Source organism: Felis catus, chromosome A1, assembly GCF_018350175.1.
Source record: "Felis catus isolate Fca126 chromosome A1, F.catus_Fca126_mat1.0, whole genome shotgun sequence".
Taxonomy (NCBI): Eukaryota; Metazoa; Chordata; class Mammalia; order Carnivora; family Felidae; genus Felis; species Felis catus.
The window spans coordinates 151,067,982-151,087,762 of NC_058368.1; the positions used below are offsets into that span (position 1 = coordinate 151,067,982).

General features: G+C 36.9%; 1 protein-coding gene across 22 annotated transcripts in view; it reads right to left on the minus strand.

Moving 5' to 3' along the window:
* Window positions 1–455: 455 nt before the first annotated feature.
* MEF2C (myocyte enhancer factor 2C) overlaps window positions 456–19,781 on the minus strand; it is a 171,868-nt gene continuing 152,542 nt past the window's right edge. For 14 of the 22 annotated variants that reach the window (XM_019836497.3, XM_011284522.4, XM_011284541.3 and 11 more), the window contains 5 exons: window positions 14,062–14,234; window positions 12,484–12,507; window positions 11,465–11,594; window positions 10,735–10,870; window positions 456–5,199 (listed from right to left, as the gene is read on the minus strand). In XM_019836497.3, coding sequence (XP_019692056.1) covers window positions 4,878–5,199; window positions 10,735–10,870; window positions 11,465–11,594; window positions 12,484–12,507; window positions 14,062–14,234 — 785 coding nt within the window. In that variant the 3' untranslated portion in view covers window positions 456–4,877. The remainder of the gene's footprint in view (window positions 5,200–10,734; window positions 10,871–11,464; window positions 11,595–12,483; window positions 12,508–14,061; window positions 14,235–19,781) is intronic. The other 8 variants (XM_019836585.3, XM_019836564.3, XM_045033528.1 and 5 more) reach the window with 3 other exon arrangements.

Sequence of the window (19,781 nt, forward strand, 5' to 3'; positions counted from 1 at the left end):
TTACCAGTTTTTTCAAGTATTTAGATAAAAGCCTATGCTTTCCTGTTTTTGTTTTGTTTTGGGTAAAGAAACTATTTCGATGAAAAAAATAAATGAATCTGAAAATGCTTCCTACACATTTTAGTTTAAAAAATAATTTAACTTGTCGTGGCAGTGCTTCTCAGAATGACTTTTGGAAAATTCTGTGTTGAGGCAAGTTATTCAAGATCGTGATAAAGAAGTGGAACCCCTTGGTAAGAACCTTGAACTTCTCACACTGGCTGAGTACAAATATCACTCCAAGAAAGGTGATCCAGTTTACATCCTCCCCCCCCCTTTTTTTTAAGTATTTTGAGCCAAAAACTCAGAATGCTCACTTGCACTTGTGGGAGAAGCTGCTTTTTAAGAAACATGATTAAGTGGAATAAATTTAAACAGCAAAACGTTGATTAAAAAAACGCACCACGGACACTGCATCACTAAGAAAGCCAGTAACTTTACTGAATTGTCTGCAAAATACAAATTATACCTTATTTCCAGCAGGAGAAACTTTTGAAAATTCCCCACTTTTATTCACTACAGACAGCTGAATTAAGTCCCTTGAGATACACAGATGTGGTTTAACTTAGTTATAACATCTTGTCATCTAGTGGCGACAAAGTCCAGCTTATGCCGCTGTGAGCCTCTATTTGAATATTTGTTGCAAATGCTTGTATGCCCTCATTTACAAGCTATTTTAATTACTGTCATGTAATGGAAACAAGTCCCCAGGAAAAGAAAAAGAAGAAAAATGATACAGCAAACCATCTGAAGCAATCCAAGTCCTATGCCTACAGTGACCCAGGTCTACTTTGCTCCGCGAGAACACTTGGTACTGCGTTCACACCACAACAGAATCTGTCACTTAGCCGACCTCTCTGAATTCAACTGAGGTATGAATCAATTTGAGGTATGAATAGGGAAGGCAAAATGCAATACCCGATTATGAAAATAACCCAAATGGACAAATTGAATGTAGAAGATCTGTGGCTTGGATTGCTCCACATCTTTGGTTAAAAACATATTAAGAAAAGCCTTTAATTACATCTGTAGTCTGAAGTGTTCTAACAGACACCAGTATTCCATCAATCTTCAAAAGATCTGTAGTGGCAGGAAATTAACGCCATGTAAGTGACATCACAGCAGATGGCACAAATGGGAACAGATGAAGTATGCCATGCTTAGGCAACAGCCTTTATTGAGGGTTCAAGTGGCTGCTTCTTTAAAAAAAAAAAACTTTTTTTTAAAGAAAGAAAATACAAAACATTTACCCTCCGGAAAAACAAACAAAAGCTCATGATAAGGGGCAAAAAAAAAAAAAAATGCTATCTCTAAATTCAAAGATGGGTATGCAAGAAAAACAAACACATCAAAGTGTGAGAGGGCAGACATTCTTTTAAAAAGTGTATTGGAACTTTTTTGTTTTAGTCACCCTGAAAACGATCTGAGGATGACAGGTATCTTCATATTCATCATTATAAAATGCTAAATTCCACCTTTGGGAAAAAATAAGCCATTTTACTAAAAAACACAATTTTAAAAAAGGTTGAAATGAACAGCCTTCCACTCACCAATGCATACAATATACAGGTGGTGCAGCTTGCGTATCTTGCATGTGTTACCAGTACTGAAGCTTAATATTACCAAAAAATCTTTGAAAATAGGATTAGCTATAACAATATTTGTAGCTGTGTAAAACACTGTTTATGGTTCTTTTGCTCGCAATGAAGAATGTTGCCTAAAATGTTACCCTAGGATGGGGTATGTAAAATAACACTCCCTCAGGGCTCTGCCCTAGACTCCTGAATACAAAGGATTTACTGTGAAAAAAACCCAAAACCATACTAGCTTTGCAAATACAATAAATGGTAAATTACAGATAAGGTAGAAGGGTAAAGATAAACAGTGATTGTTTACAGAAAGTGACTCATCACAATAAAAATTGTGCTTCTTCTCATTAAGTCGTCTTAAAAAAATTCTCAGATTATCCCTTTGCTATCTTGCTACCACTTTATATGAATTCAGTAGTGGGAACAAGAGATGACTGGCATCCGTTTTCAAGTGATTCTGTTCTTTTCATGTTCTTATAAAACTATTGTCAGATCTGCTATAAATAGCCAAGGCTTCTGCTGGTACTTTAGCTTACTCTCTGTTCAGCATTATAAATTCACTTTTCCTTTGTTGCGGAGGCAAATTGCAGGTAAAAAATTAATATGGCTATTTTTTCGTATTTTCACATAATGACCCTTTCCCACCCACTGGTAAATCTCTGCTGATATTGGTAAAGTGTTTTGAAATGACAACAACATTTGTGACATGTTTGCATATTTTATACACATCAAGTTACAAGGATGGTTGTAAGGATGGGATCAAGTATATGGTGAGGAAAATGACTTTCTTAGTTTTTCCTCCCATGTGTCAACGTGTGTGTGTGCGTGTATGTGTGTGTGTGTGTCTGTTTTATGTTCAGGGATGATTTTCTGTTTTTCCTCTGCGTAAATGTTTTTCTTTCATGTTCCATGGATACCTGGAGTAGTGGGATATAGGAAAAGGTTGACAGATTTTTTTGTTTGTTTTCAGTATACAAAACATTAGTACAAGGCAGGCTGGCATCCTATATGGATACCACCAAAGGTGCACTGTGGTCTAATTGTGGATTTCAGATCAAGTTAAGAAAATACAGCCTAGTTAGTAAGGTCTCTTGGCTTTTGCCACCCAGCGGCAGCCTTTTATAGTGAGAAACACACAGCAACTATGCAAGTGAAAGAAAAGAATGGATAAGAAATGTCCTACACGTGCTATAGCAGTGTCGCTCTTCCTGTCTGGATCTTCGTGGCTGTGTATGTCAATGCACATGATTGGAGATGAATCGACAGATCTTCACATTCCAAGAGAAGGAAAATCATTCCTGGATTGAAATCTCTTTTAAACAATATATATCAACTTCTTTTTTTTTTTATGGCACTCACTTTTTAAAGGGTCTGAAAATTAATCCCTTATAGACGAATATCAGACAAGAGTCATCATTATTTCTTGTAAAATTTAAAAAAAGGGACATAGAGAGGTTCTTTAATGGGATTTCTCGAAATGGCTATTAAATCTCTTTATTGAAGAAAAAATAGATGACATACATGCTTTATGCAGAAGTGACATTTGGGGGTCCTGACACACCGGGATTGTTCAACAGTCCTATATTGCTGACAAGATTGTTGAGGGTCAGTTAAAATAATTAAAAATGGATGACAAAGCAACTATCCCTTTACCTGCTTCCTTCTTGTCTAGCACCCAGTCTTTCACATTTTTCTTCTGTGGGAATTTATAACTTATGCGTTGAGTAAACGCCATATCACTTGTTTCTAGGGCCATATTTGCAGGACATGTGCCCCAACATAGCTTCTCTATTCTGGGCATATTTCTAAAAAGTGTATCAAATTCTAGGCTGAAAACCAACCAGATAATTTAGGATACGGGCAAGTTAGGGTACGCACTTACTGAATTCCAAGATGCATGGTGAAATGGTGAGATCAGAAAGGGGCCCTGCATTTGATAATAATGCAAAAACAAAACAAAAAATAGCATGAAAGAAACTCATTAGTATATACAATGGATGTCAGTTGACCCAAAAGATTGCTAATGTATTAAAAACAATTTAGGGTGTTGCAACGTGATATGTTCTAATCCCACAGGTTATCCTTTTGACAGCTGACCTTGAACTTATAAAATGTATGCAGAGTAAAAGAAAACAGAAAGAAAATAGTTACTCAAATGTGCAACTGCACAAATATACCCCCCTCCCGCTATTAAGATAACAAAACTTCTGCTATTACCATAATATTATATATATTAGAAAGCTATACACAAGCATGTTAATTTCACAGATTTTTTAAAAGATTCTTAATATTTTATATAATTAGAAATACACATTTCAAAAACAAAACTTCTACAAAGAGAAAACAGTTATCTTGGTTAGCAAAGCATGGAGTTCCTCATGGCTTAGGGTAGTGCTTTCTATACAAAAAGTCCTTTTTGGTTTTTTACAGGACTGTTTAAAATATTAGCGAAGCTATCAAGGGGGAAAAAACACATTTTGGCTTAAGTAAACTACAAAAAGCCACAAATGCTTTGCAAACTCTGTCTTACCTTTTATATGAAAATAAGCAAAATGTAATGTACATATTTTTATATTTTTATTTAATAAGAGATGCAGACCCAGATTTATTTATTTATTTAATTAAATACGTTAGCCCTCAAACTCCACATTTTTTTTTTTTTTAAATAGGTATGGTCCTCGTTTAATGGTCGTTGATCCTTTTTAATGAGTGCCATACGCCAATGATATGCGTGCAGGTTTGTGAGCGCGTTCTCGGGATGTTAGGTGACCTGGTGTGTTCCTAACATTTACCAATGGCCACCCTTTGCCGGGTCTGTCCAAAACATCTATACATTTTTCTATATGTTGCATAACAGCTGCTCTCTCTTTCAGTAAAGATCTGCCGCTTTTGGCAAATGTTTCCTTTTGTCTATTTACATGTAAATAACGTTGAACCTGCAACATGACACTATCTATTGTAACATACATTTTGCAAAGGAGCACAACAGTGAAAAGAAGTTAGCCTTAAAATCTATTTTGTACAAGTGTTCTGTTGTACAACTCAAGTGCTAAGCTTATCTCAGCATTTCTGTTTATCTTTATACTGTATCACTGAGGCAATTTAAAAGTACTTTTACAAAACAGAGTACCTGACTTTTTTTTTCCACACACAGCACATATAATGCATATCGACCCCCCTTCCCCATTAAGGTATAGCACACACACACACTGCAAGAAAAAAAAAAAAAACTATTAAGTAATAATCTGATCATGTTGCCCATCCTTCCGAGAGTCGCATGCGCTTGACTGAGGGACTTTCCCTTTCGTCCGGCGAAGGTCTGGTGAGTCCAATGGGGGAGTGGAATTCATTCCGGTGATCCTCTCGGTCGCTCCCGTCGTACGAACTGCTACAGCTGCTCAAGCTGTCAACAGGAGATCTCCCCGCCTCGTGGCGCGTGTGTTGTGGGTATCTCGAAGGGGTGGTGGTACGGTCTCTAGGAGGAGAAACAGGTTCTGACTTGATGTTGAGGCTTTGAGTAGAAGGCAGGGAGAGATTTGAACTCTGAGATAAATGAGTGCTAGTGCAAGCTCTGTAGGAGGAAAGGAAACCCAGTTACAGATGGAGGAGGCCTGGAGCCCCCAGGAACTCACAATTACATAACACATCAGCTTCAAGACTCGCATAGACACCAGAGCATGCCCAGAGGGAGGAGAGCGTGCTCGAAGCACTTAGGGGCATTGCCTTCTCAGAGCCATTTAGGATGCACGGTAGTAATTACAGCATTTCACTGTTCTGGGCCTCATGAATCATACCTCTAGTCTCTGACAGGCTCCCTAAACATACAGGTGACTGGCTCAGAAAGGCTTAACATGACATGCTGGAAAAAGCATTTTCTGTGTCCATGGAATTTCTCCCTAGACTACTTCCAAAATATAAGCTATGATTTAAGATACAGTGTTTAGCCTTTGAATTAGACGCCTTTGATTTACTAATGTGTGTGTGCTGTAAAAAGCTAGTTATAGATATAAATGTTTCCCTCTGTGTAATAAGCACATGCACGTTAAGTTGTATAGTCTTCAGACAAAGTGAAGAAAGTTCAAATTTCAAATGAATAAATGCACAAAATGCTACATTTATAGCTGTAAATGATGTAAATGTAATTATAACTGTATCTGGTGAAAAGATTGGAAGAGGGGAGAGAAGGAGGGGAAGGAGGTTGAAAGTTATCTGCAGAACAGTTTATTGGCTTAAAAACACTGAGACTTCCTACCCTACTAAAACTGATCAACAGTATGACTTTCTCCATTGTTTGTCAGTTACACGGGATGAAACTGCTGTCTATTTTCCACAACTGCTTCAACTTTATTATTGAGAATCTCTCCCTGCTGGGGTGCTTAGTAGGGTATCACTCATATTTATAATTGGCATGAGTTGAGGAATCTGGATTTGTCTAAGGAAAGGTTGTTGTAAAGAAGGATCTAGTGTGATTTTATCGTGTTTATATGCCTTAATCCTCATTTATTCCAGGAGATCTTCCAAAATGTGGAAGAATTTAGATACTTGAAACTCTGGAGGGAAAAGCATTAAGCCCTTAGTGTAGATTAGCAATCACAATGACTTTGATCAGGATAAACCAGAAGAACATTGCCGACATCAATTTTAAGATGCTCATACTGTTCTCACATTCTGATTGCACGGACATTCATGGCTAGAGTCAGCATTACTTGCCCATGTTGTCAAGAGAGTGCAGATACCTTTTTTAGTGAGGAGGAGGAGCTGCAGGAAAGAATAATCTATCCAGATACGCCCATTCTAAACAAAGGAAAGCCAGGCTACCTACTCCTGTATGTGATTACGTTACTTTCAAATGGAGAGAATTAGAGGACATTAAAAAGTCATTATGAGAAGGCAGAAAATGGGTATATGTTTCAGAGGAAAAAGTGGAATAACTTGGGGCCGGCTTTTTGGGAGATGCGATTCAGGCTCAAAATGTATAGAGATATAAAATTAGTCAAAATGAGTTTATCTTTGAGTGATGTTTTATACAAAAGCACCACCTACTGGCAAAGAACTACTTTCCTTCTCTAATAGATGAGCTAATGTCGAGAATAACATAAAGGAGAATTATTTGTTTCCCTAGTAAGCCTTTCTTTCTCTGGCTTTTATGTGTTAGAATTAAAACAGTCTTAGCATTTACATGAAGTTAGCAACATTGAGTGTATATGATTTTCAATCGTCTGTTTATACTTGTCATTATTTATTTGTAGGTTATCTTTTACAGTCGATATTAGCATATTAATTTTCTAAGAGTTTTAATTAAATAATCTTCAAATCAAGAAGATATTAAAGTGGGGGTGACACCTGTATTTCAAAAGGATCTGTAATGGTGGACTATTTTATCTTGATTCAAAGTTACTTAGTGATTCATTTTGATGTCAGAGGAAATCATCTTTTGATTTCTGGAAGAAAGAATTTTCCTGGCTCTGGATAAGAAAGACTATTTCACTAAAATTTAATTAAATGCTTCTACTACGAGTCACACAACTCTTTAATAATGAATGTCAATTAGGAGTCTGAAAACAAAGCGGCATATCAACAAATGCTTTTGACTGCCCTCTGACATTTAGATAGCTTCTTCACAGGCAGAGAAACATGGACAATTAGAAAAAAAATTCGGTGAGTTGGACTAGTTAGTATAAGCAGTTAATCTGGAAAAACTAAGCAAAAAATAGTATAATCAAAATGCTGCTTCTTTAACACAGCTTTTGGAAGCTGCATTACCTACTTATTTACTGTATCTCCCATTGTGAACTGGCTCAGATGGGTTCTGCTGCAGGCCTTCCCCGTAAGAGATGTAATACTGATTGTTTATGCCTTCCGTAGACAAATAGGCTAGTCCCTAAGTTTACTTTTTGGTGGCACTTCATTTGACACTGAACGCATATATGAAGCATTTTGAGTAGTTCTGGGGACACTCAACCCACAGTAACGAAATGTACGTGATAACTTCGGTTCAGCATTAGTATACTGTGGTATAGGATTCCAAATAGCATGAAATGTAATTGGCTAGTGTCTGTTACCAAAGTATTATCTTGAAAAGAAAATGCATTAAAAAATCACTTAGTGGTACGCATGCTAGATTCAGATACAAGCATGTTGGTCTGCTTGTTCTTGAGAACAAAATCTTTATAGGCCCAGATAATTGTGAAATGCTCCATGTGTGTGGGTGAGAAAGAGGTGGGTGGGAGACAGAAGCCTGATGTGCAAGTTGCCCATATCGAATCCTGCTGCAAGTTTACATCTATTACAGATGCCTTCCAACTGGGAAAACACCTACCCTTCCCCACGATTGTTCAGAAGTGAAACAGAACCGGATAGTTTTGTTCAAATTTTGTACTGCCTCCGCCCAGAAATTAAACTATCGAACTATATTTAACCTAACCTTTTAAAAGTTGTCTGTAAACACCCACATCAACAACGATGATGTAAAGAAATGTTTCCAGAAAACACGTTGCTTCTTTTTATAGGTGATATGAGAAAAGTACTTAAAAATTTGAGGGTCATTTTCTCAAATCTCCATATTCAAATGACACTTAACCCTTGAGGGCCAAGTTCCTTCGGCCAATCATCTCTGCTTCCTACATCAAATCAATGTATGCCATTTATCTGCCTTGGTTAGATAAAATCAGATGCTAGACAGTGTTAGAAGTACAGCTTCGGAGTTAAAGGCATTTCCATCAACAAAACAGAAGAGTCCTTTTATACTCTTAATTTTGGGAAAGAATTGTGGTGACCATCTTGGGCTGCTGGGAATAGCCAAGCCACTCTGGAGGCTGTATCTACTTTGAACACTGTTATCTGTCCAAAGGAATGTGAACTCACCACATAAGAGCATGAGGCTACTTTAGCCTAAAAAGATACTTATTTTTTAAATTAATTAACACTGTAAGGAATTAAGGCACCCCATATAATTTATTAATATAAATATTACAACTTGGGAGTTTTTTTAGAACAGTTTAACATTTAATTGTGTAAACATGGGCTAGTCCATTTGAAGGGACCCATTTTTAAAAAGCTACCCTGTGTGTGTGTATGTGTTATGACAGAGAGAGACAGAGAGAGAGAGAGAGAGAGAGGGAGAAAGAGGAAGGAAGGAAGGAAGGAAGGAAGGAAAGAAGGAAGGAAGGAAAGAAGGAAGGAAAGAAGGAGGGCCAGCCAAGATTAGAAGGGCTGAAGGGGGTATTCTATCTGAGGGATAAGGGAAGTGATTAAATACAATAAAAACTCATAGACTAATTATGCACCATGATAACCGTTGCTGAAAGAAACCGGAACTAAACAAAATGCTTCATCCTTGGCTGTTGCCATTCGGTTCCTCTCTAGGCAAGTCCTCTCCTTTCTCATTTACTGAAGCCTTTATTAAGGGCAGCAGAGAATCAGACTCTTCACATGCAAAAAAAGGGACTTTTAAAATTATGGTATAGTTAAAATACATAAATGTGTTTTATATATAAAATGCAAATTTTCAGGTGTTACTAATAACAAAAGAAAGCCACATTCAAAGCAAATACTGTGGCTCTTGACATTGATAATTTCTAAGGAAATCCAGTCCTCTAATGGATGAATTTTGTGAAAAGTGAGAAGTAAACAACTACCCTGATTTTTGTCAAGAAGCACATACAGTGGACTCACTGCTTAGCCATAGCAGAGCAATGTCACTTGTATGTATTTTAAGATTGCCATGATGGTACGACGTACTTAGGGATAATCACCTTAAAAAGTTATTTCAATAAATGTCTACTTGCATAGTTAACATTTCTGAGAAAACTTAAAAAGTCCTAAAAAGAGAAACCCTTTAGCAATATTTAATTTAAAAGAGAAACCCTATATCAATATTTAATATATCTTCAAAGCTAACAATCTTTTAAGAAAGCACAGCAACAATGTCATGTGAATTTATTTTATGGTTTATATGAAAGTTTAGATTTTCAACAATAGTGATTAGTGGGCAGGATACAGACAGGCAGTGAATGGGGGAAGACTCCATTACTAGAGCACTAATCTATGTGAAATAGATTCCATAAGAAAGCTAGGAGGGCAGCAAGGGGTAAGAGATGCGGTTGTGATGTCAATCAGTGATTTTTATTGTAATCAGTGTTTTTAGACTCATTATCTCTTTAGAAACAGAAGTATAGAACTAACTAGATCTTCTAACCAAATGGCTCAGCAGAAAAGTAAAAGTGAGGTAGACACACAGAATGTTTCTAAAATACAAAGATTTATCTTTCAATATTTTATATCTTCCTAGTATTTTTCTTCTGAAGATGAACTGCACTTTTGGAGTTATTATGTCAACTGAAAGGCAGATCTTTGATTCATGTTTTAAACTTAAGAAAGCTATTTGTTTGACACAAAGTGTGAATTATGAAGTCAGTGCTTTTTAAAGGTTTGCACATTTCTACAGATAAATGACAGGAGTCATTTCTATGATAAAGACATTTCTCAAAGTTACCACAAGGGGGCAGAAATACACATATTCTGATTTCAGAAAACAACAGAAATTATTTTTATACCCAAATTTAGGTAATTAGTATATATATGTACACATACATATACATTTTTATTTGTACAATGTCTACAAATATACAACCATACTATGAATGCATTATTATAACTATATGAAATCTGTATATCAATAGAATAATAAATCCTGTGAGCACTAGGTTAATGTTAGCATGACTATATGGTTCACGTTAAGTGATAAGGATTCCCAAATATCTCAAAAATGTTAAGAACTTTTAAGTGCTTTCTTATGTCCCACATGAGCTACATGAAAAGTTAACTAAATGAAATTTTGTCATTGACCCAAGTGGAAACCAGTATAGCCTAAAACAATAGGGAAATAATTTACCTCATTATCACAGGGCTCCCTTCCTCTTAAAAAATAAGCCAAGTAATATTAAACCTGCTTGAAAGATACCGATCTGATCATTACTTTCCGATTTCGATAAAGTAGGATTGTACCTCCTTTAATGGGACCTTAGAGCACAGTATTTAGAGACTGCCATTTGTCACTTAAAAATGCCTTCTGAAAGTGTTTTATGAGAGAAATAATATTGCTTACCCCAGCTGACTGAGGGCGGATGGCGGCATGTTATGTAGGTGTTGCTGTTGCCAGCCAGTTACTGACCCAAGATGAAGGGCGCTGGCGGTGTTGAACCCAGACAGAGATGACAGGTCTGCACTACTCAGAGAGTACTCTAGATGAACAAATAAAATAAGGGAAAAGAATTAATTTGGAAATTATAAAATGGTAAATAAACATTTCCAATTAAAAATATTCTATTAGTGCTATTTAATGATCATTATAAATTCTCTCATTTTGGGGGGGAGAAGGAGATAGAGCATCAGGAGCAATTTTTATTTAAAAGAGATACATATCATATACTGAAAGATAAGTATTCCACGAGAGCTTTGAAGGACAACCGTCTGAAATTTTAATTTATTAGAAGTACAATCCGGCATTACAGCATACACATATTTGATGATCTAGAAATGTTGTTTTAAACAATTCTAAGGAAGTGAGCTTTCTATTACATCAAGAAATAATGGCTCGTTTTCCTTGAAATTGGTCTTTTATATTGAATTCAGGTTGGGTTAATAAAAACTTTCACTTAAGAAAGAAAAATATGGATATTTATTTTGTCTGAGCAAGAAATAGGTAACATATAGTCTCTGGACACCACAGGTACTACCTGAAGCTTCCTAACAGACTGAAAGGTAGTATCTTTTTTCATCTTGCTTTTTAATAAAAAGTATTTAATGTACTATTTGAACATGGCAAAGCTACTCACCGGTACCATATGTTGTTGAAATGGCTGATGGATATCCTCCCATCCCTTGTCCTGGTAAAGTAGGAGTTGCTACGGAAACCACTGGGGTAGCCAATGACTGAGCAGACTGGGAGTTATTTATCCTTTGATTCTTTTAAAGTAAATAAAGAGACATTATTGACAGAATTTTTTAAAAGTTAAAAATGTTAGATTTCAGTATTAGTTTTGCACATAACGAGATAACTTGGTACAAATCTCCTGAAATTAATCATTTAACATGTGTCTCTATGAACTCTGCCAACCCTATCATTTACAATCCTTCAAGAGACCAGTTGTTGCCATAGTAACCCATTACATCAGTATCTCCTAGGCAACTGAACTAGTAACAAGTACCATAAGCTTTATTATGAGTAAAAACAGACTATGTTGAAAACTGATGAAATATGTATACTGTACTTCCATTGTTTCAGTTTTTATTCAAATGCAAATTAAAAAAAAATTAAAATCAACCATGGTGGTTTTTATGTTCAGTTCTATATACAGCAGAGCAGATGGGCACATTTCATGCTATACTCTGACCAGCAGGTGGTGCTCTGACCACTTTTTTCAGATTCTTCTAAACTTCCCTCAGAACTACATGGCAAACCAGCTAACATGTGTATTTAACTACTTACAGCAAGAAGATTAAAGATTCACATACATTTAAAGATCATGAGACTTTAATTCTTAGAAAAATAAGTATCCTCGTGGTTTAAATAACTAAGGAAATTATTTTCGTTTGAATTTTACTATAAATCAGGTCCTAAAATAAACTGAAAACATGGTCTTCACTTACAAAGGTTGAGACAGAAAAATAAATACCCTGATATTCTTTTCACCTGTGTGTGGTACTTGAAATTAATGGCCCCGAAACAGAATTAATGTTGACATATTATGGTAACTTCCGGTATCTTCCCATTTTGCTAGAGCCACTCCACCTAAAAGTCACCTTGGGTTTCTCCTTACATGTATCATTTAAGGGAAGTTCTCTTTCTACTTACCAAAAGCAGGTCGACATCCTCAGACTGAGAGCATGGGGAAGGAGTTTTATTAATTAGTGTCTGTAAATATTTATAACTGGGCAAAACCTTTTCAAAAAAAGGCAAAGCATCTTCTGATAGACACAACAGTTTAAACAATTTTAAAACCCAGACTCTAAAGATAACTCCTTACAAAGACATTCTTTGTTTCACTTAATGAGCGGTTTGTCTCAAATGTGAAGACAATCTATCTAGTTTTCCGCACAGGTCAGTGTCTCAAACTTCATTATTTCAGTACCACGTTTTGAAAAAAAAAAAAAAAAAAGAAAGCTTGTATTTTGAGACTCCACTCATGGAGCGCTGGAGGCGGGGGTGGGGGGGACCTGCACCTGGCCACCAGTGAGAGGCTGTACTGACCACTCACAGGATTCCTGGGAGAACATCAGTTTTAAGGAACTTGGAATAAACCTGCTGATAGAGACAGCCTGCCCCGTATGGCCCACACTGCTTGGCTATGGCCCTGTGGGAGGTTTTATTTATTAGACTCGGTTCTTTCCGAAGGGAATGTTGCGTATTATGTGATTTTGGGGGGGGGGTTGATATTCAAAATTAATCTGCACTGTGCCATAATAAACTAATCAGCTTGCAGGACTGTTTTACCGTGAAGCCTGCCACAGAGCACAGAAAGGAAAAAAAGAGAAATGTGTTTGCAGAATGGTCTAAATTTGTCTACCGAATCTTGGTTTTAAATGTTCTCGCTCTTAAGCAAAGCTAATTTGGAGAACACTGATGTAAGTCTCTTTGTTGTTGAATTTGGCCCCACAATCATTATCTTCATCTTAGCCTGCAGACCCAGGAGAAAGAAAAATGATGGAGTCCGGGGATGTTGCTTGTATTTCTTATTTATTTATTTCTTATTTAATTTTTTCTTACAGTGTCAACTTTTTTTGTTGTTGTAAAATATAACCTTTGTTCTCATAATGCGTAGGATTTTAAAACAATTTGCTTTTGAGAGGTAGCTATTTGCATGAAGCACATATATAGAAATATGAATTGAGGCAGAGCACAGGCGCATGATGTATTAAGCATTATCACTGCAATATACCTAAGAAAAGAACGGCCAATTCACAGGAGAATGTTCATGTAGAAATTATGGAAAAGATTTTTGGTTGTCAGTACCTTGAGGACATAACTAGATCAACATTATAAAATCTGTTATGAAACTCCCTATTCTGTGAGTTTGATTCTACCATTGGTCAAATTGTATGCAACATAAGCAGAGTAATAAGCAATGATTTTTTTCTAATTATAAATTGGAGAGCTTAAAAGGAAATGGTTTCTTTGCCTCAGAACACCAGTTTTATAGTGAAGTTTATTGGATGTTGGTTTTTTTTTTTGTTTTTTTTTTTAACATGGAAAAGGGAAATGCGAACCAGTTACCAGAAATAATGGCTAAATACAAACAGGGCTCCAGCAATAGCATTGATATGTTAATTTTCTAGGAGCACTTAAGTAATTCAAAATGTTAGACAAATACAAAAACAGCAAAACATATACAAAACATTATCAACATTTATTTAAAATGTAGTGTCGCATTACCACTGATGGCATCGTATTCTTGCTGCCTGGTGGAATAAGAACTCGGAGATCTGGTTTACGGTTATTCATCCCTAAATTCATGGGGGGAGGAGATTTTGCTTGCATATTCTTGTTCAAGTTACCAGGTGAGACCAGCAGACCTGGTGAGTTTCGGGGATTGCCATATCCATTCCCTGTTAACACAAAACAATGAAAGCACTCAGGGAGAAATCTAGACTCAAGAATGTTTCTACAGGATACACTATATGAGATGAAAAATAAAAGTTTAACAGGGTATGACTTATAAAATAGTCTGTGGGATGACCAACTTAGCCTCCACGTGAAGGTAACCCAGTTAGTTTTTTTTTTTTTTTAACATTCTCTAAAGGAAGATTAAAAATGTTTTAACGAGAAGACAGCTAATCTATACCAACTTGCTCAGAAATCAGCATATACTTTTTTTCCATTAAAAAAATTTGGGAAGAAAGTCAGACCGTCTTCTTTCAGGGTCTAAGAAAAGCACAGAATCTGCCCTGCACTTTAATTGACTAGCTTGGCAAAGGCCTGGGCTGGCGTGACTCACTCTTTCAGTTCAGTGGTTTGGGTTTTATTTTGTGTGTCTGTGTGTCCTTAAGTGAAGAGAGGGCATACCAGTAAGACTATCATTTCGAGGACATGCAGGGACAGTAGGCTCTTCCACAGTTTGCTGTTGACTTCCCCTTTTCTTTGAGTGGTTTCTCCCTCTGGTCCTCTTATGTCGGGTTTGCTCTCCTCACAAGTTCCGTGTATGACCCTGACAGCTTGCTTTCCTGTTCACACAGAATTTCAAAATGCAGGTCTCCTACTTAGGAGCTGAAATGAAGGGTTGATGCCTCCAAAAGTACTGCTTCACCAAGGCACAGGGATAGTCATCTGATGTGAACACTGAAGGGGTTTTCTTAGATCTCTGATGCTCAACGCCCTACTAACAGAAACGGATATCTGAAGGATGCCATTTCTCATAATTCAAAATATACTGCTCCATGACAGGAAGAGCTACGGAAGGAGTTGAGGCAACATTAGCTGAGGCAGAATGTCATCTGTTGGCTTCATTCATGGCCTCTGATTGGGGAATAAGAGAAACCCACTACCCGACTCTACAATCCTTGCTGTAAAACTAGATGTTTGTTTTCTGAAGCACTTTAAAGGCGACAATCAAACCTCGCTGTTATGGTTGGTCATCATTATCATTATCCTAAAACACAAGTGTCTATTACTCCAGGATGAATGATACTGTGTGCTACTCCATGAGGAGGCAAGGACGTGGCCCCAGTCCTCAAAGGCCCTGCAATTCCTTTATGGTAATCCAATACGCACATGTGTGAGATGTACAAACCAAGACAAGGCAGCCTAGGGAGAGATGCCCACAGAGTAATCCAGATTAAGTGTTATTGAGTTCCCAGGAGGGAAGAGATTATCCAATAAAGATTCACCTAAGAGGCAGGAACTGATATGGGCCTTGAAAAAAGAGAAGGGACAGTAAGACACACTGGGCTTGTGACTGGGCTGTGGGAAAGGGCTGAGGTGGGAATTTACAGAGCACGAGTCGGGGGGCACTGTGAGCAATCTGGCTAGAAGGGAACTCCTAAAAAGAGAGGAGTGTCGAAGACCTTGGAGGGACGTGGAGATCTTGGATTCCAGCCCGACACACCTTGGTTGTAAATGGTGGCAATGCAGATCCGTGAAGGTCATAGAGCAGAAGTAGGACAAAGGCCTCTAAGTGGACAGAGAGATCTACTGGCCCTGGCGTACCCTGTAATTAGAAAGGCCTGGGAGTATGGGGCACTGATGGTGTGAACTAGAGGTGATGAGGGACTGGGAAGGCAAAGCACAGGCGTATTTCAGGAAATATTTAGGGAAACATTTTTTGAATTAGAATACATTTGAGGCATACTGTGTAGAGCACATTTGTTCTTCATATCCCATTCATTTACCTGTCTCATTTTATGCATGAATAAACAGGCTGAATATATAACAAAAAACTACAAGATTAAATCTGTCAATCGGATCATCCGTAAAATTCTCCAAGTTACTGGGGGGGGGGATTAAAAATAAATGAACCCCCCCCCCAAACACGTGTCAAGTACACAGAAGTTGCTTAGGAAATGTTGGTTGAATTTGAATATAAATTACTTTTATAATAAAACTTCATTGAAAGAAGCTAAATCCTCTATAGCCAGCCAAATATGTCAACAGCCAAAATTTTCTTTTCCAGTTAATTTGGATAGTTTTTGGTGGCAAAAGTTATCATATGAAACAACTACATTTACCTTATTTCACTAGGAGAGATACAAAGAACATGTTCACTTACAAAAATTCTTGACAAAATAGTTTATATTTAATGTGTCTTAATTGAATCATTCTTGCAAATATGTTAAGGCTCTAGTTTTAATTAAGATATTCTACTGGATAAAAAGAGACTGAGAGAACGAAGACAAAATGTGCACTACACTTTCCTGTCAGCTGAAGTTCAGTCTGATACACTCAATACATATGTCACTTATCTGTTAAGCCTGCGTGAGATCTGGTTTAAATAAACAATTAAATGGAAAATTAGGTGGGTAATTTCAAAAGAAGGGGGGAAAAAGTCAGTTAAGCAGTGCAATGAAGCTTGAATAGATCAGAAGAAACTAAAACCCTGGCTTGGTAGATGCCAATACTGGTTTGCATGGAGGAGTTATTTTGCTAAAAGGAAGTAAAACCGCTTTGTGAAATGTGTTGTCCTGTGATATGACAAACACTGGGCCAGTGTGTGAAAATGGAAATGCTTCACAGAGGCTCTGAGAAAAGGTTTCTTTTTTGAAAATTAAAAAAAAAATTTTTTTTTTCTACAGTAAACTCTGAGAAATTCCAACAAAGCCTACATCTTTCTGCCCACATTTTTAAACAATGACTTAGGGCAGCAGGAAAAAAAAAAGTAAACATATATTATAGTTTTTCATCCAATAAATGCCTCAAAAATGGATTTGAAAAGCATTCTATTTTTCTCTTGGAATATTTCCTGTTATTTGGAAATTATACCATTTTAGAAGATTAGTCACATATTTTAAGGTGTTTACATTTTGAATATAAAATATTTTGAACCACGATGACACTTCTTAAATCCATATTTTTAGAGCACAAAGTTATTTTTAAGAACAAATAAATTCTGCCTTTTACCGGTGAATTTCTGCTGTTTTTAGCATATTGTGCCAGCTAGCATTTTGGAGCCGTATAATAACCATTTCTGTTTCCAGCCACCAAGTTGTTATTCTTTTGGCATAATATAGATTCAGGAATGCAAGACTGTGGATCCTAAACCAGCGATATAGAAACCTATCATTTGAAAATCAATGATGAATACATGCGTGTGGTTTACTGCTAAGAAGAGCCTGCATTTAAACTGGCTTGGAAACCACGGGCCTCCTCGCTCAGAACGCTGTGGCCTGCGTTGAGGCTGTTGTCCTCCCTTAAGATAAATTCACCAAAGAGAACGGTCTCATTCAAAGTCGGGGGTCGGGGAGGTGGCAAATTACTCAAGTTAATTTCTCGGTAATGTTCTAATATTCAGATTCAACCTTTCCTCATGCCATGTTTTAAAATTACCTTCTGCCTGGACAATGATCAATTCAGATGTGACTGTATGCAGATGTCACATTCTCCTGACCACTTTAAAAGCACAAAAATTATAAAGCGTGAGTGAATGGATTTCCTGATTATAGATTATAAGAAAATGAAGAACAGACCAACTTTAGAGTCCGTTCGTTTTATAGTTTGATTTGATTAAAAATATTGTTTCACATAAAATGAAACAAGTTAAGCATTCACAATATAATTTGTATGAAGGATAACAGAATCTACCTCGATTGGTTACACGTTTCTAAACATGCATATTAAAACTAGTGTAAATATACAAAACTTGAAATGTGGTGTTAGGAGAAAAAATTTTTTTTCTCTCCAGTTAACTTGAAAACACTTGCTGCTTTTTTTTTTATTGACTCCTATTTTAAGAAGTTGTAAATTCAAAGAACATATTCCTGGCTTAAGATGTTGTGAGGAGGACATTTTGCCTTGTCTCACAGAGCTCAATTGAGTATGTAGCTCTCTTTGAGCCCAAAGTTCTAAAACTTTCTCTTACTTGGATGTTTAGAAATGAATCTTTTCTTTTTCCTCCCAGGACTTTCAGTTATAAATACAAGCATGAAAAACTAATAAGCACAAAACAGAAACTAGTCTTTATGGACCGAGGCTAATTTTTTTCATTGGCAAAATCTTTTTTTTCAGTCTCCCAAATTGTCATGTCTGACTAGCTTCATCTCCCAGCTCCCTACCCAATCAGATACCAAATCTTGTTAAATTTTCTTGAGAAACGCCTCTCTCCATCTCCACTGCCACCATCCTCGGTAAGGCTTTCATCACCATTTGACTAAGTCTTTGATCAGGGTCCCTGGTCTCCAGTTGAAAGGTTCTTCGCCAGGACTTAAGATGAGCTTCACACTGTAAGCTCCTCTAAATCTGTATGCCAACTTTTGTGCATATGTGTGATAATGAATCTGATGTACGGTCTCAAGATTTTCTCTGAAAATGTTTTTAAAGTGCTGCTTCTATCATGTTACTTTTTCCGTCCATACTTAACACTGTTGGGCCAGGGCCCTGCTTGACTCTCAGAACTACGCGTAGTTTGACCCCTTCTATCTCACCTAATTTCCACTGTCCACAGCCAAGCTCGCAGTCCTCTGGATATGCCTGAGTCTTTGCTCTAGCAGTGTTTGCTCTCCCATTGAATTCAAATTCATCTTAAATGAATTTGAACTCTTTCATGAGAGTTCAGACAGCCTTTCAGACAATGCAGCCCACCTTGAATGCATTCCCTTCTACACTACTGCAATTAGTAGTAGTGTAGTGTGAAATCTTCAGTGATACACACAGAAGACTAGTTCTTTAAGTGTTTCAGATGCCTGCAAAACATATACACAGACTACGCTGGAAAAATTAGGAATTATTCAGGAATGGCACTTAAAGTTAAGTTACTGAGGGAATGTGACAAGAGAACTGAAAATGTAATATGTAACTTGCTAACTTCAAATATCGAGGGTGTCTCCTCTATGCACTACTTGAGAACATTTCTTATTTGAGGTAATGATTGCACGCTGATGACCAAGGACACCATTGAGACAAACTGTTCATCAACCATGTAATATTGAAGTCAAGAAGTCATGCAAGTGCCCAACTACTAAATTTGTTTATAGAGAGTTAATTGAAAGCTGTGTCTTCACTTGTTGCACCTGTTAATCATTTCACAGGACATTACCTTAGCTAAACGCAAGTGGTAGACTCAAATAAAGTAGAAATTTTCCCTGATGAAAAAGGGAACTCTGAGGCCCTGCATCTTTTCTTCTATACTGATGAGTGCTTATGTTTACTGCCATAGGTTGTCTCTATAACTCTCAACAATAATTTACTCATACAGAGCTTTCCTCCAAAAGATGGACTGCATGATATCCTAGGAAAAAACGGTGGAAGGGTCATGAGTAAGAGTGAATAGAATTTTATTAGATGGTCCAGAGAGAGACTTTCTGGAGAGAGAGAATGCATAACAGATCTCCCAGTCACAACTGTATTGGAGAGAGATGAGCATTCCCATGAGGACACAATATTGGTGGTTTTAGAGAATGTAGCCTTCAGAAGCTGGAAAAGTAGGCTTGACTAACACAAACCTCTCA